General features: G+C 51.8%; 1 protein-coding gene across 1 annotated transcript in view; it reads right to left on the bottom strand.

Moving 5' to 3' along the window:
- SCRIB (scribbled planar cell polarity protein) overlaps positions 1-22,523 on the bottom strand; it is a 94,361-nt gene extending 71,838 nt beyond the window's left edge. Inside the window, exons 1-8 of the mRNA XM_017733815.1 lie at positions 22,485-22,523; positions 7,994-8,111; positions 7,697-7,775; positions 6,262-6,351; positions 5,526-5,582; positions 1,989-2,052; positions 296-370; positions 68-212 (exon numbers count right to left, since the gene is read on the bottom strand). Coding sequence (XP_017589304.1) covers positions 68-212; positions 296-370; positions 1,989-2,052; positions 5,526-5,582; positions 6,262-6,351; positions 7,697-7,775; positions 7,994-8,111; positions 22,485-22,523 — 667 coding nt within the window. The remainder of the gene's footprint in view (positions 1-67; positions 213-295; positions 371-1,988; positions 2,053-5,525; positions 5,583-6,261; positions 6,352-7,696; positions 7,776-7,993; positions 8,112-22,484) is intronic.
- Between the last annotated feature and the right edge of the window lie 1,187 nt (positions 22,524-23,710).

The raw sequence follows: 23,710 nt of genomic DNA, 5'->3' as shown, positions 1-23,710 counted from the left end.
GAAGCTGCTCCAGGAGCACTGCCAAGGAATTGAAGTCCTGCAGCACTCCCCATCCCACAACACTCACCGATCCCATCCGGAATGCATTCCAGCAGGTTCTGTGACAGCAGCAAGTCTGTCAGTGCCACCAGCCCACTGACCTCGTTGGGCAACTGCTCCAGCTTGTTCTCAGACACATCCAGACAGACCAGGCGGCGGAGGTTGCCCAACTCCTGCATCAGAGAGGAGATCCATGGCTCGAGGGAACAGCTGGGGCAGGGGCAAAGGGCTGAACATGTGCCCAACAGACACTCACCGGCGGCAGGGCCGAGAGCTGGTTCCGGTCCAGCCAGAGCTCGCGCAGGTTTGGGAGAGCACCCAGAGTGTCCGGCTGTAGGAGACAGGACAGTGATGGCATCAGTCCCTTCCACAGGGAGAAGCTGCTTGAGGATGCTGCAGATGCACCACTCTGCAAAGCCAGGCACTGTTCTGCCTCTCACACCTCCCAGGACCATCCATGGATCATTACAAGATAGCAGCACACGTGTCTGGGAATGCCTGGGATGGCCACTGGCTGCAGGAGGTCCAATGGGACACACAGAAGGCAACAGCAGGACTGTGTCAGCAGGCAAGGCAAGAACTAAACCTGCAGCGCAATTCTGATGGAGAGCAGCTGAGGGACTTGGACAAAACAGGGCTCGGGGGGACCTTCTGGCTTTCTGCAACTCCCTGACAGGAAGATGGAGCCAGGTGGGGGTCGGGCTCTGCTCTCAGGGAGTAAGGGACAGGACAAAGGCAAATGGCCTCAAGTTGTGCCAGGGGAGCTTTAGGTTGGATATTGGGAAAATTCCAAGAAAGGACTGTCCAGCCCCGGCACAGCTGCCCTGGGCAGGAGTGAAGTCTCCACCCCTGGGGTAACTTAACAGCTGTGTGGACGTGGCACTTGGGAACATGGGTTAGTGGTGGCCTTGGCAATGCTGGGGGAGCAGTTGGACTCAATGGTCTCAGATGGTTTTTCCAACCTAAATGATTCCATGATTCTAAGGGGTTGGAAATTCTGGCCTTACAGAAGAAATGCATCTTCCTCCTGAGACATGAAAATAAACATTTGGGTACCACTGGCCAACTCAACATGACCCAGCAGCACCATCAGCCGTGACAGACACATGTTCACATCCCACAACTCCCCCAAGCAATCAGCATCTGGAGCTTGCTCCACTGGAGGACGGCTCAAGTGCCACACCCCTGTTCTCACAGGTGAGTTCAGCCTGTGTACAGCTAAGCTGCACGAACCACTTTGCCTCCTAATTTTGATGGTTTTCTGCCAAAACCATTCCAGAACACAATGAGTAAGATCCAGTAATAGCTTAATCCACAGCTGCAAAGTTACAGAGTATCACTGGATGTCCCCAAATGCCCAGACAACCTGAATTCTGAGACTGTGCCCTTGCTCTCCACATGCTGAGCCCTCCATGGAGAGAGTCCCCACACTGGGCTACCCTCACTGCCGTGGACAACACGGAATGGCCCAGCACCCTGTGGGGCAGAAATCATATCAGAAAGGAGAAAGGCAGGAAGCTGGATGAGAAGAAAAACAGCTGGGGGCAGTGCAGGACAGAGAAGGGAAGCACCAGAGTCTTGCTGAAAAGGAAAGATCCTTGGCAGCCAGACAGGAAGAATTACCATCCCAGAGCCTGGAAAGGACAGAGCAGGTGGTGTGAGAGGCCAGCAGGAAACAAGACACGAGGGTTGACACATGAAGAGAAAATTCATCTGGGAATGATGACTGAGCCATGCTGGGCAGATCAGAATGTCCCCAAATAACCTGAGAGTCTATTTCTTTGCATGTCAGGTGGAAACCCACTTGCTTGCACTGAGGTACAGGATCTGACCCATAACCTGAGAGTCTATTTCTTTGCATGTCAGGTAGAAACGCACTTGCTTGCACTGAGGTACAGGATCTGACCATACCAACCACCCAAACTCCCTCCCCACCAGCCCTCACCTACCAGTACTTCCAGGTCATTGCCACCGAGATCCAACTGCTCTAACTTGACAAGGAAGGAGAGTGAACTGCAAGGCACAGGAGACAGAGAGATAAAACAAGAAATAAAGAGTGGAAGGTTAGCATCTGGGACACACATTGCACAAATTACGTGATCTCTAGCAACTCCTAAAGCAGGTGGGGCAATCCTGACCTTTCTCATGGTCCCTCTGAGCCCAACAGTTTATAGAGCTGGTCCCTTCCCCAAGCCAGACCGTTCATCCCAGGGAACTGGGCTCAGAGGCACCAGCAGTCCCAGCGCAGCCAGTTCCACTGGTACCAGTTTGCCTTCTCCCCCCCCCCCCCCCCCCCCACCACCATCATGTACTCTGATCAAAACCATAACAGATGAGCAGCCACACCTTCACATCGCTGCCTGTTTCGCAGCAAGGACAGGGACCTGGGCACGGACTGACAGGCAACAGGAGGTACTCAGCAGAGGACAAGACATGTTTGGGGGGCAAGGGGAGCACAGCTGCAGGGACAGGGAGGAATGACAAATTCAACAGCCTCAGTTTCCCCAGACGGGATGCTCATGCTACTGCAGAGGAACGGAAGACAACAGGGGCCTGATGCCTCAGGTGAGGTGACAGCATACAGACAGAAGCTCACTATGAAGACACTGCACAGGACCCACAGCCTGTCCCACCAGTGGCCCACGGACGTCCCCCAAGCATCCCATACACCACACCTGGGGATGGACAAGGCCTGCAGTCCCACAAACCCAGGAGGGGGCTCTCATGACATGATCCAGGTGCTCATTTGTCTTATCACCTGAGTCTGACCCATCAGCTCCAGCTCCAGCTCCACCTCCCCTGAGGACTGCTGCCCCTCACTGTGTGGCAGGGTGGAGCTGCCAGCCCTGCCCACTCCCCCTGCAGGGAACAGTTTTATTCTCTGCTTAAGGAACTGTCCCAGTACAGAAATCCCTGTACTTCTCTGGAAACAGGTCCACCTCTCAATGTCACCCAAACCAAGGCAGTTGGGGGCTGCAATAAAAGGGAGCTTCTTGTCTGGGCCAGGCTGTAAAAACATTTGGGTTACGCAGGAAAATTAATTTCCTACTGTACGCAGCAGTGGATTTTGAGATAAACTCCAGCAAAGGTAGATCAACAGTTTCATCCAAAGGATCCTGTTGCACAACACTCCTTCACCAGGAATGTACATCAACTCTGACTCCTCTGAAGGTGATGTAGCCTTGACTGTCGCTTTGCACCTTCACAGCTTGAATTCCCAAAATAGGAACAAGGGAGCTGTGGAATCCACACTGATGACACCTGGCAAAAGGTCTCAATAGAGATCATCCTCTACTATTCCATAAGAATATATGAGAACTGCCCTTCCCAAGTCTCTGGCTGTGTCCCATCTGCATAGGAGAGATGAGGGGTTGATCACTAGCTGAACAAGCTGAACCGTTTCAGAACTCAGTCCATATCTGAAGACTGACCAATGAAATGGAATTTTGGCAAAGGTCACTGCAAGCTGACCTTTCAAGAAGCTCATCAACAAAAAGATACCAAAAGGACACCAATGCATTATGCTGTCCCAAATTCTCAGCGTTGAAGCCCACCTACCCACTGGGCTCAGGAATCTTGGAAACAAAGCACCAGACATCTCTTGCTTAAGTCATTCTCCTCTTTGGCAAGGTCACCTGGTCTCATTTAGAGCTGTTCTTATGCACGAAGTGCAGCCAGGGTAAGCACCAGAGCCTTAGGCAGAGAACCCAGGGAAATGGTTCTGGCCATCAACTGCCATCTTGTATTTGACTGAAAGACCTGATCAGAATTACCTTGGCCTTCAAGATCCATCTTCAACTTTTGGAAATCATCCCAAAATAGACTTTGGGGAATTGGGGAAAGATGAAAAGAAGCTGAATTTGCATTACAGAATGAGTGTCAAGCCTGGACTAACCTTCCAGTGAAAAACACCAAAGCCTCACAGCACACTACAAGCACCCTGCTGGATGGCACACGGATCTACCAAAGGGCAAATGGGAGCACTGGGCATGAGAGACCTCCACGAAAACCAAAGGGGTGTGGTCACAGACTGAATTCTCAAGACTCCAGAGACTTGCTGGTTCTGAGATGGTGAAAAGCCACTGGGACTATCTTCACTGCAGTTTGAAAGCCCAATCTTGGATGTAGCTACTGCACCTCTTTGCTGACATGGTGTAACCCAGCAGTGGTCCCTGCCTGTATGAACACCCACTCACAGGAACAGACAGAAGAGCAGCCCAACACCAGGACCCAAACTCCTCCTGCTTGCCAGTTCTCAGCCTGGAATAAGTGTTCAAGGCCAGGTTGGATGAGGCTTGGAGCAACCTGGTCTAGTGGAAGGTGTCCCTGCCCATGGCAGTGGGCTGGAACATGATGAGCTTTAAGGTCCCTCCCAACCCAGACCATCCTGTGGTTCTACGATGAAGAGCTTTAACCCTCATATTGTCCTCTGAGGTGATATTCCACATGGGACCATCTCAGCTGGCCCCCTCCTATCACCTTTCTGTGACAGGGTCACTGCTGTGCAGAAAAGATCTGCTGACTGCCACACTGTGTGATTCTGATCTGTGCTTCTACAGGGTGTAACCATGGGGGGAAAGTGCCAGCAGACAAGCTGAGTTCCTGCCAGTAGCAGTAAGAGAGTTCTGAGGACAGGTGACAACAGCTGTATGCATCACACCTTCACTGAGGAGTTCATGTGGACCCAAAACAACTGCTGTTCAAAAAGGAGAATCCCTTCCAGTGATGTCCAAGGAAAGGTGGGGGAATCATCAGTGGGGTGGATAAGCAGGCAGGAAACAAGCTGACAGAGCTGATGTAGGGTAGAAAACTCAACAAACCCTCATGGGCCAAAGCAAAGACCAAAGTACCAACTGGACAGTTCTCCACGTCCATCCACCTGAGAGCATTACCTCCACCAACCACGGTCCCTGCCAGGAACTCATCCCTGTCCCTAACTCCAAAACGGGTCGCAACACTTACCTCTACTCCCTTGCTGGCTTATGTTTTGTCTGCTGCAGGGAAGGTAGTTATCCCATCCAGAACAACCAGGAGGGATATCCAACAAAACAGATGTCAGAAGCAAAATGTACCCTTCAGCTGTATCCTGTTGCTCTTCAAATCCTGAACCTCACTGTGCACAGAGCTCCTCCTACACCCCCATCCACATAGGTTTCTCTTTCTTTCCAAAAGAATCCACTGTCTGCTCCACCTCTTCAGGAAAAATGGTTCACACTATTTCCAGCAGCTTTTTTGGGGAACCCTGTCTATTCCAAATCAATCCTTACACAGAGGCTGAGTACAGGCTCTGAACATCCTTTGCTGCTCTCCAGCCCTGCACCATCCTCTCCCTCCTTGCCCCAATTTATGGAAATCCAGCAAGATGCAGCCTATTTATGCCCAGCCTGAGCCCTCCCAAGCCAGGTGATGGGGCCTGCACTAGTCCCTGAGGAAGCAGCAAGAATGATCAGGCAGGAGACTCCTACAGCCCCCAGACAGACACTCACGTGGGGAGAGTCTTTAGCAGGTTCTCACGTAGCTCCAAAGTCACCAGGTTTGCCAAACTGCAAGAGAAAAGGGAGCAAGAAAGCCAGGTTCACTGGACAGGGCTTCAGGGATACAAGGAGCTGCTCATCTCCCTTCCTTTGGAACCACCCCTCATGTCCTGTGCAATGCATGAATGTACACACGTGGATGGAGATGGGGGAACAAAAACAACACAGCTGTAAATGGCTTTGGTGGAGGTGAGTGCTTGCTGCAGTCACAAGGAACAACACCATGCCCACACTCAGGACAAGGAACACGCTGTCACAACAGGACTGTCTGCCCTAAAAGGTAAAATCTCTCACATGTGGAAAGCCAAACCCCATGGGAGAGGCACTGCACCCCATGGGGCCATTTGCCAGCAGCATAAATCATTCCAACATCATCAGGCAGCCCACACCTGCTTGGAAAGGGGCAAATGGGCACTAAGAACAGAGGAAAAGACAGGATTTGAGAAGACTGGATCAATCCTGGCTGCGCCATGAACCACAGCAGGAGAAGCAGCTGGGACCAGGACAGGAACCTTTGTAGGAAGGTCTTTCTTTTAACAAACCAAGAGGTGCTCACACACAGCACTGTCAGTACCACAGCAAACCTGCACCTGGCTTGTCCCTCCAGGTCCTGCCACTGTCCCCATCCCACCAGCAAGGTGTCCCCATCCCAGCCCCCTCCCTGCTGCCAGAACAGGGCCATACTCACTTCCCAATGTCAGTGGGGAGGCTCTGCAGGGACACATCGTTCAAGGCCAAGTGGCCCAGGCTTCGGAGCTGGGTGAAGCCCTCAGGAAGCCTGTGAGAACATGAACAAAACTCCATTAATCCTGTGCACAAAGCACAGAATCCCCCAAAACACTTACATCCCGCCAAAACCAGTCTTATCCCAATTGACATCAACATATGGAAAGGAGAACAGGACTCATCACCAACCCTGGCTGCTGATCCAGGACAAGTTCCATTTCTAAGACCACAAAACCCCCTTGCACCAGACATTACCTGTCCAGGTTTGCAAACTCGGCTCTGCAGTACCTGAGCATAAATCCCAGACCAAACCATGCCATGGGATCACTTACACTTGGAAGAAGGGAGGGCTCCCAAGCATTCCAAGTGCCCAACAAAGGATACCTCTGCAGATGACACTGCAGCGTTCCCCAGGACCAAGCACCATCACAACAGATCCAAGGTGTGACAGAATAGGGAAAAACCCTGGAAGAGGAAATTCCTTTGCTTCCACAGGCAGCTCGCAGAGCACCCCCCCACCAACTCATCTGAACCCTGAGCCAGAAAAACTCTGACAAATAATGCCCAGTGCAGAAGTGCTGGTCACTCCTGTGGTACAGGGATTGTCACCGACAGAGAAGCTTGTCCCACTCCAGCAGTGCCCAGGACCAGGAGAGAGAGCAGAAATAAATGTGCCTAAAGCCTGGACAGCACCTGCCCTGAGCACTAAGGGAAGGGGACACCTGGGGCCAGACTGGCACCTGCAGGGACCTGGCAGCAAGACAACAGTGCCTGAAAACATGGCTCACCAAGGCAGGGGAGCCACACTGAACTCCAATATTATGTATTAAAAGCTCCAGAGACAGAGTACTGAAAGACAAGTCAGACATTCCTACTTGGGCACAGCTCAGGGCACTGAGGTAAGGGGGAAACAACCAAACACAGGGTTCAAAGGATGGTTGTCCTCAGTTCTGAATAAGAGAGAGGTGGAAAAGGGGCTGAGAGGCGGCAAAAAGAGCTGAGAGTGGGGCCCAAAAGAGGCTCTGGGGGGCAGAGGATGGCATGCAGGCTTTTTCTTCTCTGCAGCACAAGCACACATCCATTCTGGTTTGTGACCAGTGCAAAGGGAGCAACAAACTCATTGCAAGAGGACAGTTGTCACTGTTGACACCAGTACAACTAAATGCTCATCATTCCCAGCCACAGGCTCTGAGGATGGAGCACACACCAGCTCCTCCTGACGCCAAGTGGTCCACCTGCCAGGAGAGCAGACAACTGCAGCTCTGGAAGAGGCAGGGTGATCCCAGGCCTTGGCTTTACAGAGAGACAATTATAAGATGAAGGTCAGAGAAAGCCAGGGAGAATGTACAACTTCAGTTCTCCTCAGCTGGACTAATGGGTTGCATATGCCTTCCTACCTGGAGAGAGGATTCCCACTGAAGTCTGCGATTTCCAGGGATTTGCAGAATTTGATGCTTTCAGGAATTTCTGGAATGTCTGGAAAAAATAGGTGAAAGAACAAAAGAGGCTTGAGAAAATGGGACAGCAGGTAGTGGTGACAGCTTGAGACACGGTAAGACAACCCCACTGTCACAGCTCAGGACCTCTGAGGGATTGCTCCAAAGGGTGAGGAAAGGCCCTGCTTCTCCCGAGCACGGGGGCACAGGGAGTACTGCAGGGCCTGGGCACCTGCTCCTGCCCAGCTCCAGCCTTACCATTGCGGGAGATGTCCAGCTCCACCAGCTGCATGAAGTTGGCCACCTCAGGGGGAAGCCTCTGGATCTCATTGTCACTCAGGCCCAGCTTGCGCAGGTTCAGAAGCCGGAAAAAAGGCTGTGACAGAAGCAACACAACTGGGTCAGCAGAAGTTCTGGGGGAAACCCATCTCCTCACCTCAGGAGAAGCCTGAGCGCCCACCCCTGAGACACCTGCGTGTTCCCACCACCCCCACCCCAGCCAGGCCCTCATGGGGCAGTCACTGTAGGAATCAGAATCCCCATGAAAGGATGAGGGTGAAAGAAAGAGGTATAAATGAGTTTAGCTTGATCATTCATTTAGCATGTTACCCCACTGCTATCCTCCCTCCTGTCTAGGATACAAACTAAACACTCCTCGTTTCCTACAGCAACAGTTCAGCTCAGGCTCTGAGCTCCAGCACCATGGGGAAGTCACTCTGCTCGCAGCAGACACTTGAGTTTGTGAGTCAGCTGCAGAAGAGCCAACAGTGGAGAAACACAAGGAGACTCCCAGTCCAAAGTGCTGCCCCTGCTTTGCACACATCTGCTGTACAGGATGCTTGGTCAGGACATCGGTGGCAGGTCCCCACACCATGAGGGACAGCATTTGTCCCCCTTGTGCTGGGTGGAAAAGGTGCAGGTGAGCTGTCAGCACAGCCCCAAGTAACACAGAACTAGAGAAGGCACAAAAATTCTTTTCCAGAAACACCATAGCCATAGGAATGGTGACTGGAAAGGCCCTCACAACACTCAGCTTTTTCACACACCCCTTGGTGCTCCCAAAAGTCCATCAACTGCAAATGGCAAATTCCAGGATCCATCAATCACTCCTCCAAGACACCACCAGCCCCAGCAAGTTTACTAAACACAACGTAATTATCAACTGACCAAATACTGCAGCTGATTCTAACCACTGCCAGAGGTCAGATCCTGGACAGGATGGGAACCAGGGCTGGGGTGTTTGCTGCATTTCCTGGATTGTTTCGGAGTACTGGGAATAACAAACAACAATGCAGGGCCACTGCAGAAAATATTCAGAAGTGACCAAGAACAAACTCAGGTCTCTGCAGTGACATGCAGAGGCCATTTCTAAATTACATCACCCTGTGTTTGTCCAAGGCAGAGGCAGGGAGGGGGTCACAGCAGCACAGGAGAGGCAATCTTGGGATTATTCATAGGTCGCCAAACACGGCCAAAGTCGGGGCTACTCGTGCAGCGCACACTGAGAGGGATCAAACCAGAGCAAGCTCTGAACCTCCCTCCTCAGGTGCCTTTCCAGGTGTCCACCTGCACAAGAGCTGCTGGGACAGACCTCCCCAGGAACACCTGCAGGGCACCTTCAGGTGTGGGCCACCTTCAGGAGCCCCAGAACACTGCCAAAAATGAGAGCACAGAGCAGGCAAGGGAGGGGAGTGGATGAAAAGGTGGAGCAAACATAACCTTGAGAAGGTGCACAGATCACATGTGAGCTGCTCCCCGCTCCTGCCGTGACAACCATGAGGTCTGGTAGTGTAACTGGAGGAGTTTCTGCACAGATCCAAACCTCTGCAGTTTCCAGGTCCCAGTCAGGACACACTGCTGGGCACGTGTGTGTCTGAGGTACACCACACCACAGCACAGCCCCTGCTGCCCTGGTGCTGTCTGGCTCCCACAGCACTCTGCACAGGGGAAGTGAGCAGGGATGAACAGCACTGATAGGAAATTCACACTTCTGATGTCCTAAAGGACCATAATAATTGTATAATGAGTAAATAAATTTAAAAAATAACTCCTCTCACCACTGACCATCACTGGCTCTGTTTAACTCTGTTTATCTAATGCAGACCAGCTCGGTGAAAAGGAAGTGGGTGAAAGTCTAAATAACAACAAAGGTTCAGGGGAGCAGGAGTTTAGAGACTTGATTTGCTATTGTTTCCTAGAGCCTTCTCCTAATTTTAGAATGCAAGGAAATTCCAGGCAAGACATCGTGCTGACCTGCCAGAGTCTGCACACTGGAAAATAACCACAGGGACTGAACATCCACAGTCCAGTCTGCAGCACTTCTGCTTCAGGGTTCAGGTAGCCTCCGAATACATATTCACACTTGTAAATAACATTTGGAGTAAACGGGAATAAACCCAGGCTGTTATGTGGTGCGGCAGCCCCCAGCTTCCTCTTTTTTCTTAAAAAGAAAATAAAAAGGTTTCTAAACCCCCTAGCACTGCCAGAGCTGGGCACAGCCCATGTGCAGAACTGCAGGAGGATGGACACAAGTGCTACGTCCCACCTGGCAGAATCAGTTACACTGGACCTGAATAAAATATTTATGTGTGACAAAAAATAAAACCAGCCAACAGCCATCAGTGGTAGCCAGAAAAAACAAATGTGAGAATTACAGTGTTTTCACGCTCAAAGTCAGGTTTTACATTTGCCAAAAAAAGATGGCAAGAGGATGTGACCAAGAGCTGCAAACGCTGTCTCTGACACGAATTTCCATGTCATTTCCAGCTCAGTATTCTGTAAGCTGAGGACTTCAGCTCAGCCCAAAGCAAAGGCTGCACAGGAGATTCACTTCTGATGCTTGAAAATGAGAACAAATTAATTTTAAAATTGTTACGAGAACTAAGAGGGAAACCTTGAGTAGGCATCTCTGGAGACTGGTAATTATCCCTCTTGCTAATCAAAGTTCACCCCAATTCCCAGAGCTGACAAAGCAAACCCTTGGACCAAGCACTGCACTGAACATCTCCAGTAAAGAGAAACTCCCCCAAATTCAGCGGTTTCTGATTTATAAAATAAAATACCACCAAATCTGCCTGACCTAGATCCTTCAGTGTCCAAACTGGACTCAGAGTAGATTAAAAATAGAAGTTTGAAGAAGAAAAAAAGGTAAGCCCAATCTCTCCCTGTTTCCTGGCAGCCCAGAAGCCCAAAGCCCACATGGACCAGCACAGAAGTTTTCCAGCGCACAGGAATCCAGAATCAGCTCAGGAAGATTCCAGCACATGGGAATCCAGCAGCTCTGAGTGTGATGGAAGTTATCACGAACAAAAAAAAGCTCAAGATCGGGGGTACTGATGTAATAGTAGCTGAGTGTAACTCGGGGTAAAAGCCTTTGCAAATCAGGGTGCGTTACAAAGATATTCACTGTTGAAGCATGGGAGTATTCACAGGGTAGATAAGGCAGAAAACAGCTACAGAACTGTCCTACAATTAAAATTCAGGGACATAAACTTTAACAATACCCAGAGCAGAGCAGCCACAGTGCAACCAACTGGAAATACATTAAACAGTCATTAATTAGGGACAGGTATAAAGAGTTTGTAAAAAACCATATGCCAAAAGATAAGAAATGCTCCACAAAATGACAACAATGCAGAAAAAGGCAGAAAGCTGTGAAATCCAGGCTCTGAAGTAGGTTTTCAGATGTAACATCCTCCCTCAGCAGCCCATTGAGAACCAAATGCAGGCAAACACATTCAAGGGTTTTTGCTAAGTTCTGAAACAAAATTCAGTTTCTTCAATCTTTAAAAAATATGAAAAAAGGCAACCTAGACCCACGGATTTTCCAGTTAAAAAGGACTGAAATATAATCTGATAAAATATCCTTCCAGTCCTTTGTATATCACCTTCACCACAGACCCCTGAAATAATTCATGTTGGAAGGTACTTGGGAGGTCACCAGTCCAACCTCCTGCTCAAGACAGGATCAGGATGAGGCCAGAGCAGGTTGCCCAGGCCTTTGTCTGGTCAAACCTTCAATCATGGGAGATGGCCCAAAACTCCTCTGGGCCCCGGGGTCCACCAAATAACTACCCTCACAGGGGAGCCACATGGCTCCAGTGGTTCACAGGCCTCTGCAGGAACAAATAAAACCCCTCAAACATCCCCTGTTGCTGCTGCCAGTCAAATACTGAGTGTGGCCAGTATCACCCATGGAAGGGAACCAGCAGAATTTGGGGAGCCCTTCATGAGCCAAACCCTGCCCAGTGACACCCCACAATCACTACAGGTCCACAAGTCACACTGCTTCCCTCTACAAACCTGTCTCTTCCTTTCTGCATACTGTCCTTGTCACAGAGTGGCTTTTTTTTTTTTCCTTTAACTGGAGTATGGTGAACCCTGTTTGGACTGGAAGTTATGTGATGGCAGTTTTGGGATGCCAAACCATAGAAAGGTTTGGGTAGAAAGGGACCTTTAAGACCACCCAGTCCCACTTCCTGCCATGGGTAGGGACAACTTCCACTAGACCTGGTTGCTCCAAGCCCTGTCCAACCTGGCCTGGAACACTTCCAGGGATGAGGCATTGACTGCTTCTCTGGGCAACCGGTGCCAGGGCCTCCCCACCCTCACAGGGAAGGATTCCTTCCCAATATCCCATCTAGTCCTGCCCTCTGGCAGTGGGAAGACATTCCCCCTTGTCCTGTCCCCCTCCAAGCCTTTGTCCAAGTCCCTCTCCAGCTTTCCTGGACCCCCTGTAGGTACTGAAAGCCTGCAATGAGGTCTCCCCAGAGCCTTCCCTTCTCCCAGCTGAACAATCCCAAGTCACTCAGCCTTTCAGCACTGGAGAGGTGCTCCAGCCCTCTAATCATCTCTGTGGCCTCCTCTGGACTCATTCCAACTGGCTGATCTATGCAGGAGTGAGAAAGGATGAAAGTCCCGTGCAATTATTAGTGAGCCTCTTGATTCAGAGGCTGCATTTGGTGTCAGTTTATGGAAGAAAAATACCCAGTGGTCACAGCAGGATCACACTGGGACAGTCAAAACTATCCCCAAAATGTCCCCTTCCAAGCAAGACCCTGGAGCAGCCAAGCAGAGCCACCCCGGCCATACCGCGCTCACCCGCGGTGGTGAGGTCAGGCCTGCCCAAGAACATTCCCACACAGCACACTGTGGCTGGATTTGAGGTTACCCAGAGACACAGTAACAGGCTCAGCCGGTTTATGGAAACAAGACACACAGGTAGCAGCAAACACAGGCTCCACTGGCAGATTCACCTTTGGCTCCTGCTGAGGAGCTGGAACACCTGGGCAGTGGGGCAGCCCAGAGCCTCAGGCACTGATTGCTGATCCCAGACACAATTCTCCCTGATAACACAAGGATGCCCAATGCCCACTAGCAGAGCTTTTCAGCCAGCAAGAGGCACAGGCATCAAAGTCCCTGACCCTGGGGAGCTCAGGAATTACGAGGTGTGCCTGTGCTTCAGCCAGGTCAGGGCACAGCTCCAGGTCCACAGGAAAGCAAAGCGCTTCCAGAAGGAAGGAGATGCCCACCTAAATCAGGAATGAGCTTCTGCCCTCACCCCAGCGTGTCCTGATGGGTCACCAGCAGCATGAATGGGTGGCACTGGAGGAGGCATTGGCCAACATTAGTAGAAAGAGATGACCCACTTCTGAGCAGGGACAACAGAACCCCTGCACCCCTTCCTCACTCACTGCATGGGGAAACAACTGTCCTGCTCCAAACCTGGCTGCACCAGCCACCTCCTGCCCTGCCCGAGAGAACCACACCTGTCCTCACACAGCCTGCAGTAGCACCAGGCAGGCATCCCAGGCCCTGCAGACACCAGCACAGAGCTGCCAGGCATGCCCAGAAAGCAGGGGATGTTCCGGAGAGCCGACAGCTTCAAAGGCACAGGAGGACGAAGGACACAGACTGCCAAGTACAGCAGCTCCCTCCAAAAGGCAATCTGTACCACAGACATGGGTCCAGCAGACCCACGGAGGGTTGAGATTGGAAGGGACCTGTTAAGACCAGGTAGTCCAAGCTCTGCCCAGAGAAAGGTCAGCTATAGCACACCACCCAGGGCAGTATGTGCATACACAGCAATGTCATGTGACGTACATACACAGCAGTCACACATATGCATATACACAGCAGTCACACGTGACACGTATCTACACAGCAGAATCTCAAAGGGCCTTCTAAGCCCATCCTCTGTCTTTAAGGAACCACCTGGAGCAAGTTCCATCCCCTCTGCCATGACCAAGCCTTCAAGTTGTGTTTCTCCAGCTGATGTGACATGTCTGTGTTCATGTTCATGAAGCTCCCAGCAATAGTGCTGAGGCTGCAGCAGAGCCCCAGGACATGAACAAAGGGTTGCTGGAGCTCTTAGGTGATCTAAGAGAACCACAGTGTCCAGTGATGCTAGGAATTCAGACACCACCCACATGTCTCCCTCCTGCTGCAGCGTGATGCTTGGCAGAGCCTTGGTCCGCCCCTGCTCACTTACTCAGTCAGACCAAGAGGTGGAAAATGAAAAAAAGGAGAAAGGACAATGGATAAAAGGCTCAGGACAAACCCTCTGAGCCACCACTCAGTTATGCTATTTCCCAGAAATGGCAAAATCCCAAGGGCAGGCCCGGAAAGCCAGCCATTCCCCAGCCAGGATTAGGGACAGAGAGGCAGCCTGGCTCAGGGTCACCACAGCCACCCCCAGGCTGGTACAGTGGGCTGGTGGAGCTGGTCCTGCTGCTCAGGCAGGAGGGGTGAATGGGTTGCAGTCCTGGAACAACCCATGCAGACTGATGGTGCATGGCAGGGTCAGGGAGACAGATCCACCAGATCCACCGAGCCTCCCACACAGACTGCTGTGTCTGCAACCTGCAGCAACCACGGAGCCCTATGCCCACCCACTGTGCACACAATGGCAACCCAAACCCCTGTGTGCTACAACTCCCGTCCCACCTGCAGGAGATGCATCTTCACTGCCAAGAAAAGAGAGAAAGCGTTTGCGTGCTGAGCCTGGGACCTGGAAAACACCAACAGTGTCCGGATGCAGACTGATCCCCCTCCCAGGTCAGCATCATGACTCTTTTCCAAACCTTTGTTTTCCTGAGGCTATAAAAAAAGGGTTTCTGGCCTACCCAAGCTTCCAGCTCTCCCCTTCACCTGGTGCCTAATCTCATAATGCCAGGGGAAGGGAACAAGGACATGGGGGCCCTTGTTCCCCAGCATCACCTTGTGCTCTGTCTGGAGGGCCAGCCCCCATGTTCCCACCTGCACCTGGAGGAGAGCCATCTCCATGTGTTAGAGGGAGAGAGGAGGACAGACAGACACCTGGGCTCCTCTACCAGTTTCCGTGGAGAGGAAGCCATGCTGTCCTCAGCACAGACAGCTTGTGGAGCTGCCTTGGCCCCAGGACCCCTCCTGCCGACAGCAGGCAAGAAGGGGGGTGGCTGCCCAATGCCACCACAGGCCCTGGGGACATTCTTTCCCTCAGCCAAGCAGGCTTTAGGCAGGTTTCAGTGCAACACCTCAGAATCTCTGCAGGTGAGAAACAGCAGCGCTACTGGAGGGGAGCAGGACACATGTCAGGGGAAGAGGAGTCAGGCACCAGCTTAACCACAGAGTCACAACCACCTGACACTCAGGCCAATGGCTCTGAAACCAGGCAGTGACAATTTCTACAGCTGGAGATCAGGAACGGGGTCTACATCTCAAACACAATCTTCACTCTGGAATACGACAGAGACTTCCTGCTTCTGCAGCCAAAACTGCCACAGCGTTCCCAGCTTTGTTGCCCAAATAGCAGGGCTTGGACACCTCCTCTTCCTCAAAAACAATGTGTGACAACCCAGGTTGCCCCGAGACACTAGCCCTGAGCCAGCAGTGTTGGTAGCAACCAAGCACCCCAGCAGTGCCTGCTGTGTGACAACTCCTCCAACACGAGCTCTACTCCAGAGCAGAGGTTTTGCCAACCCTTCCAACCATGGAAGTGCCCATGCTAAAGTCCTCCTCAGCCTCCTCACCTCTCATTTCTCTTCAGAGAATTTCAAGTCCAACTGTCCAGCCCTGCTGGTACAGTCCCTGACTCCAGCAGGACAGCACATGTTTAATTAAAGGCAGGATCAGACCGTGCAGCAGGAAAATAATTACAATTCTCCTTGTGATTCACAAGCAACAGGGCCTGGTTCCCATGCCACCATGGGCTGGGCTCCTAGTTAAGTTCTGTGTTTGTCACCAGGCAGGATGAATGCATGGGATCCTGCACTGCAGGTCGGAGGTGTCTGTCCATCCATCTGTCCATCTGCCAGTGCAACACAGCAGCTCCCCAAATGCTGACAGCAAAACCAGCTCATGTATTTGAGCCTTGTGTTTCATTCCCATTTTCCTGGTTAAAGAGGGGCTTGACATCTTAAGACCTGCCCCTGGAGGAAACAGAGACTGCTGCGTGCTCCACAGCTGGGCACTGGGACATGCGAGCACACGTGTCTGCCTTGCCTGTCTCAGACCTACAGGCAGGTGAAGTGTGAAGGGACCTGGGGCCCCTCCTCTCACACGTGTGCTGAGAGATCTGTGACACCTGTGCCAGTGGCATTGTCTCTGGGGGAAGCCAGCCTGGGATAGAGTCAGGAGGAGCTGCAAGCAGCAAAGCAAAGCAAAACATCCAGGAGCTGATCAGCTCTAAGGTTAAACCCAGCACTTCCAAGTCACTGTGCTCAAAGCCAGCATGGCACAGGTGAGGCCACAGAACCAGAAAGACCTGTATCCCACGGCTGGGCAGCACAGGCAGGACGCCAGCTCCAGAGGCTGCACAGCTCCCTCAGCAGAGCAGGACTCAGTCCACTTTCAGCAGAGCCCAATCCCTCTAGCCAGCACCAGGGCAGCAAACTCAAGAGACACCTTTCCCGACAGAGAGAAACCAGGAAGGCAATGGTTATTCCCAGAATAGCTTAATTCAAGAATAATCACCAAAATCTGATCAGGATAACTGAGTTAACACGAGCAGAGGTCAAACAAGCAATCACACTGCTGAGAGGTGGGAATATCAGTTTGGAGCTCCAGCAGAGCGGCTGCTACCGAGCCCCAGGGGCAACCCTGGTGCCAGAGGGAGGGTACCACAACCACCATCCAGGTGCCAGTCACCCGGGGACTTGGTCTGACCCACCTCAGCAGGCGTGGGACAACACCTCAGGCAGTGGACACAGACCACCTGTCCCCCCAGCACCAGATCTTCCCAGCTGTCTCCCACTCCAGAAGTGTTTCCTTCTCCACTCCTCACAGTATTTGCCAGATCCTGAACTAGCTCCAGGCTAGTGAACCTCTCTGGCCACAAGCACATGGTCACCAACACCTGAAAGGAGGCAATTCAGACAAGAGACACCGCTGACATGCCAGCCACACTCAGGTCTGCAGTCAGACCCAGAGCAGAGAGCACGGGGAGAGGGGACACTCCTTGCCTGCCCACAGGAGGAGAGGCACGAAGGGGCCCAGCGAGGCGGGGCAGGGGCGCTGAGGGCAGCGAACAGGACTAGCCCCACATGCTCCCACACACTGGAGCCAGGAGGAGACCAGTGACCAGCAGACTGCTCCTGCCAGCCGGACACAGCCCTCCCCACAGCCCTCCCCACGCAGACCAGCGGATTTCCGACTATTTAACCCCGTATCAGGCCCTGAGGAATGCACTGCTAATATATAAAAGCACTTAAGTGTTGGGAATACATTCCAGCACAGACAAAGCAAGCTGTCTCCGAGCCAAAGGCTCAGCAGCTGCTGCTTCTCAGGCACTGAAGCAGGACTGAGGAATGCTGTCCCCTTCAGAGGGGCCAGGGCAGCAACTGCTGCCCAGCACACAGCGAGGACACAACTAGGAGCAGGGAGGAATCTCTGGTCCAGGTGAAACAACAAACCAACCCAGGCCCCCAGAAAGGCAATCCCGAGCCAGAATTAAATCAAGACACCACAATTAGCATCCCATTGCTTCGAAGGCCTGGGAAGTGATCGATGCTCTCAGACTGATCTTCAACACGAGGCACCAGTAGACTATGGCTGTGTGAGGAGAGGGGCCCCGACCACAATTACAGCCTCCACCTTGGTCTGTGCGGTGGGATGGGGCAAGTCAGAAGGACCAGAAATCCCTGCAGCAGGCTCAGGGCATTCAGGGGCATTTTCCATTGAAGTACTGGAATATATGAAATAATCATGGCATTTAGTGCTATGGTTAGTTGACAAAATGGTGTTCAGTCAAAGGCAAGATTCGATCTTGAAGGTCTTTTCCAACCTCAATGATTCTGTGATTCTACTGCAAAAGCATTAATCTGGAGAGACCTGTGGAGATATTTCATGGGAGAGCATCCTGGGTACAGGTGAAGCAGCCAAATCCAGCACACCACAAGTACTACCCAAGGACCTCTGCCCCTTTCTGATTTGCCCTACAGTTTAGGACTTCTCACCCCGGCCTCTCCCTGGCATACCAGCACCTCAGGAATCACCTTCTCCTGTTCAGCCAAAGGACACCATCTACTTCTAAACCATCTTCTCAGCAGAGGGTCAACTTGCAGTTACAGAAAGTAATTGACTGATCTGTAATGCCACAGCCATTAGCAAAGGGAACAATGCCAAAAGTTGTACTATACAATAACCTGTTGAAATTGTTTCCAATTGGATTGTGTTTTCCTGAGGCAGAAATCATAAGTAAGTTTATCCAGCACAGGGAGGCACCATAGAACAACCAAAAAACCCCAACAAACCAGGTCTAACCCTGATACCAGGAATCCAAGTCAAGGCAATAAGACCAAGACCGGTAACTGGTGCAAAGTAGGGGACTCAGTGGCAGACTGTACCCTTGGGGTGCAGGAAAGCACATCTGGGGGACTGGAGAAGTCTTGAAGAAGAGTTAAGTGTCCCTGAGTGGAAGGACACAGACCCAAACATCTCCTCTGAGCAGGAAGAGCACAAGGAAGGAGGTGCTGGAGCAGCTCCCAGGGAAACAGCCCAGACACAGACCAGTAAGTGCCCTGAACCAGGAATGGAACAAGGAGTTGGAGCCCATAGAGATGCTGTGATGCCACATCCTCTGCTCAGCACAGAGCATCCTTTCCATCCATCACACTCCCACCACTGCCTCAGCCAAGTTCCTGCCAGGGAGATGGCAAAACAGTGTTCCAAAATGCAGGAAACACACAGAACACGTCAGAGGAGACCTGAAGAGGTTAACCCAGCCCTGCCTCTACCTCCAACCATCAATGAATTAACCCTTCCTGGCAGACACTCAGCAGCATCCAAAGGGAACTGGAGACACGTGTGAGGTGCAGGCAGGGCCTCTGCAATGTCACATTCAGGCTTCAGAGACAGTGTCAGGAGCACCAGCAAGGCTTAGGCAACTGACACAGGGAAGCATCAGCAAGCAACAGCAGGAACCCCAAAGGGGCCAACCAAGCTGGCAGTGATGCACCCACAGACAGGGCAGGTGTTAAATCACCCAACAGAGAGCTACAGAGAGGTTTATAACAACCTGGGAAAGACTGAGCAGGAGCTTCCACCGCTGACCTCCCCACAAGTACCACACCAGTGCCAAGGAAGGTCTGGTGAGAGGCAGAGCCATTCCAACCACGGCCACCTGAATTTTCATGAACTTTTTACGCCACTAAAGCTCTCTGCTGCCCAGCTGCCTCTGTACCTCGCTATTCCACGCACCTGAACCTCCTCCAAGAGCCAAGCTGCTGGGGAGACCCAGGCTGGACAGCACACCCATGCCTGTCCCACACAGAGCTGAACACACCTCGGAGCTCAGGGAAGTGAATATTAACAGTCACTTCCCATTCACAGACCCCAAGCGTAAACTCCATCTGCGCGCCTCTCTCCTGTTCCCTGTTTGTGTATCCAAGAATTGTATGTCCAGGAGTTTTATCAGCTCTTTTCTCTGTGACTGAGCCTTTATTTGGCTGCTGCCACCCCCAGCATAGATCCCACACCTCCGCTGTCACCATGGGAGGATGCAGGGGACATGGCCTACGCTTATTCTAACTTCTGGGCAGCAGCAATCCAGAACACATGGCTTTTGGAGAGACAAACACATCCAGCTGTCCCATTAACCCACAGGGTTCCTGAGGTCCTCCAAAGCATGGAGAGCCATGCCAGCTCTGCACACCAGTCTCACAACCAGCAAGCGAAACCAGTTTGTTGGCTGGTTTTGCTAAACAAATGCAGCTGTAGCTTTGACACAGCCTGGGATGGAAAGAAGCACATCCAGAGCAAGAGGAGGTGCCCTCTGCACATCAAGCCTTGACAGGCTCCAAGGCTGGCTCCACACAGTGAGCCACGGAGGATTCCCGGCTCCCTGACTTTCTCAGGGAAGGGCTATTAGTACAGAGAGATTAAAAGGAGAAGCTTTACTCTTCCATGGAAGTAAATAAAACCCAAGATCCTCCTTACAGCCCTCAGATGCCAGGAAATTAAAAGCTGCTCTTAATTAGCTTTGTGAGGTCCCATTTTGCTTTGGGAAAGCAGCAACCATGGCCTTGAGCTTCACCCTGGTGCAGTGGGATCCTGGCTCCGGACATAGGACATGGATGCTCTCGCCCCAGGCCACAGCAGCCAAACAGGAACAACTGCTGAAACCCAGCCAGTTTCAAAGGGCCTTGCCATGATGCAAACAGCAACAAGCCCAAACAGGGAAGGACCTGCCCTGGACAGAAATGGGCTCCTCTCCTCAGTGTCCGTCTCCCACAATTTCCAGTGCAAGTGGTTATCAGCTCACTGAGCAGCGGGAAGAGTGTTTTCTGCACGGGGCTCAGTTTGCCATGAGAGCTGTAGTGAGGAAAAAGCAAAGCAGTGGAACTGCAGCCCCTACATTTGAGATGCCGGGGGCTTCCCTCTTCAGCACCACTGCTAAAACTCTTGGGACCACAGCCAGCCCTTGGGTTTCCTCTCTGTGCTGCCCACAGCCTGCCCACAGCCTGCCCACAGCCTCAGACACCTCCAGCCCCAGTATTCCCCCAGGAGGTGTCCATTGGCCTGTCCCTGTGCACACCCATGCTGACACACGAGAGCTCTGAGGTCTCCTCCCTCTGCACAGACTTGTTCAGGATTTCAATTCCTACTCAGCTCCACCCTCTTGTCCTCCTACACCAGGCCCTACCAGCTCTGCTCCACCCAGGTCTCCTCCAACCTCCCTTTTGCCTCCCTATACTCCAAACCAAAGCACTCCTCCAAAAGCACACCAAGAGTCTCTGGATCCTTCTGGGCTGTGACTGGCTCTGTTGTCTGCCACCTCCAAGTGCTCCAAATTCCACACTGTGTTCATTCCTTCCTGGTGAGACCTGTGCTTCTCAAGTGCTGACGGAGTGGCCTGGATGACTTAGGTGTTAGGCAGCTCTGATGCAGTGATTAAGCCAGCTGTATTTCCAAAACCTACACCCCCAATGCAGGATCTGCTCTCCACCGTGCTCCTGCCGATACCCTGTAGCTACCACTCTCTGCAAGATAGGTATAGCAGAAGTCAGCACGGAGCAAGTAATTTCCACCTCTGGAATTCAGACACCCTCGTGGAAAGCACAGGCAACTTATCAAAGGGAATTTATAATTTTTCATTAAATCATGTGGTATCACCCTGGCAGCAAATCCCTGCAATGGGGCAGCAGATGCTCCCACACAGATTTAATCAATCCCTTCAAACAGCCCAAGCAGAGCCACCCTAAGGGGAAATTTAGGCTCAAAACAGGCAAGTTTCCACAAGGGACAAGCGACAAAGAAGCAAGAGCAGATAGAAGAGTACCCAGCACTACAGGATGGAGAGAAACACAGGTTCACTTCCACAACTGGGAAGGGAGAAGTGAGGAGAAAGCACAGTAGTGTCACTCGGCAATCCCAGGACATGGGCAGAGCATCCCATCAGATCTGGAGCAGAGCAGCAGCACAAAGGGCACTCTGGAAATTCTGCAGAGGAAAATGGTGCCACAGAAAGAACAAGAGACTCCATGTTTCTGGAACGGGTGGAATAAGGACACATAAAAGCCCATCTGAAAAACCCAGCTGGTGCTGGGTAAGAAACCCCTCAGAAGAGGAACCATATAAACTCAGGTATTTTCAGGAGAGTTGTTTGATCTTTCCAAAAGCCATCCCTCCAATCCTTTCACCCCAAAAATCATCTCCACAGAGAAGTCTTCCCTAAAATCCCTGCTTGAGCCCTCAAACACAAACTTGCTGCCCAAGGCTGTAAATGTTCTCTCATTCCCACTTTTCTGACAGATCTTCACAGGCATATCTCTGTGTCCTTTAGACTTTCTCCCATGGAATGGGCATGTGCAGCCCTGTTCTGTGAAACAAGCAAACTGCCCTTTCTCCACCTTACCTCATGGAAAGCACAAACCCTCCTCCCAGGGTCTCTTTCCCACAAAAGCCTTGTTACCATGAAGGGCTCCTCACATGGAAAACATCCCCCTGACCCAACCAAAGACCTTGCCCACCACCATCCCTCAGGGGCAGTGTGTGCCTAAACCCAGTGTTCCCACCTTCCCTCTTCCTGGTGGAAGGCCAGTTTATTTTCAATTTTCATCACCATATCCACCTCATACTACACAGATTCCTACTCCTGCCTTATGTATCTGTCCCTACCAACAGCAACATCCTTCCTGCAGTGACCTGCGTGCCTGGGACCAAACACACCTTGGCACTGCTCAGGGAAGCACTGCGAACACAAACCTTCAAGACACACAGAGTCAAACCTAAGGTGGATCAAACCTGCTTTCTTGTTCTACCAACTGCATACCTCCTCCTCCTCCTCCTCACACACCTCTGGACCAACCATGGCACCAGCCACAGGGAACCTGGAGGGGCTGGAAAGGGGAAACACAGTGGGGCGCGAGTCTGCTTTCTCTGCCCAATGTGTCTCCAAGGCTCAGCACCTCTGGCATCCCCAAAGTCCCTGGCTGTTCTCAGGAGCAGCAGCACTCAGGACTGCTCTGCTTGTCTCCCTTCTTGTCCACAGCGGCAGGCACCTGATGTTCAGCTGTCATATGAGGGCATTTAGGTTTGGCTGGGGATGGGCTGACACCTGGCATGGCCAGAGAAAGCCCTCAGCAGCTCCAGACAGGGGTTGAGAAGGAAGAGTGTGAGTACAGCAAGTCCAAAGCCAAACTCCCTCCAAGTCTCTCCCAGGACACGCAGTGCAAACACACAGTGGTGTCTGCAGATCCTCATTTTTGGTGGTTTTCTCCTTCGTGAACTGCTCCACTTCTCTCCTGAGCTCATGTTAACTCAAAGCACTGTTATGTCATGTGCCAAGTGGTTCTGCAGCTCAGTTAAACTACATTTTGCATGAAAAATGATTTAATTTGCTCTGAACTGAGCCCTTTTTCGTTTCACTCAATGCTCTCCTGCAAGCAGCGGCAGCAGTCAGTTGCTCCCTGTCCACCCTCTCTGGGCCATCATTTACACTCTAGGCCTCTGCCATCAGATGGGGAATGGCTCTACCTTTTACTGCCTTTCCCAGACAGATGAAGGCATCCTGAGAGCGTTCACTTCCCTTGTGCAAAAGCTGTTATACATTGGGTCTGGTTACACCGTTTGCTGCTCCCCATTCTCTGTCCCTCTCCTGATTTACTTCATCTCCTTGAGACCAGGGGATCAGGACCTCACTGTTCTGTTCAATTTGTTCTTCTAATAATTCTTTGCCAGAAGACTCCAAAAGGGGAACTCAAACGCCAGAGAGGAGCCTGTGAGCCCAGGACAGGTCATGGCAAGAACCCTGATGCTCCAGGCCGAACAGATGCCACAGTTAAGTGAAACAGAAGCTCTTTGGAAGGTACAAAGGGCACACACAGAGCACCTGCGATCACAGGAAGGATTGTGTCCACACCATCACAGGCTAAGTAAAATGTCAGTATAAAATTTGCATTTATAATCCAAAAGATGCTCTTCCAAGCTCACAAACCCCGGGTTGTCCCAGTTCCAAGGGGTTCCATGTAGCACAAGGCTGGGCTGTGACTGTTCAGC

This window comes from Corvus brachyrhynchos, unplaced genomic scaffold (genome assembly GCF_000691975.1).
Source record: "Corvus brachyrhynchos isolate BGI_N302 unplaced genomic scaffold, ASM69197v1 scaffold275, whole genome shotgun sequence".
In the NCBI taxonomy this organism is placed as follows: domain Eukaryota; kingdom Metazoa; phylum Chordata; class Aves; order Passeriformes; family Corvidae; genus Corvus; species Corvus brachyrhynchos.
This window is presented reverse-complemented; position numbering and strand designations above follow the sequence as displayed.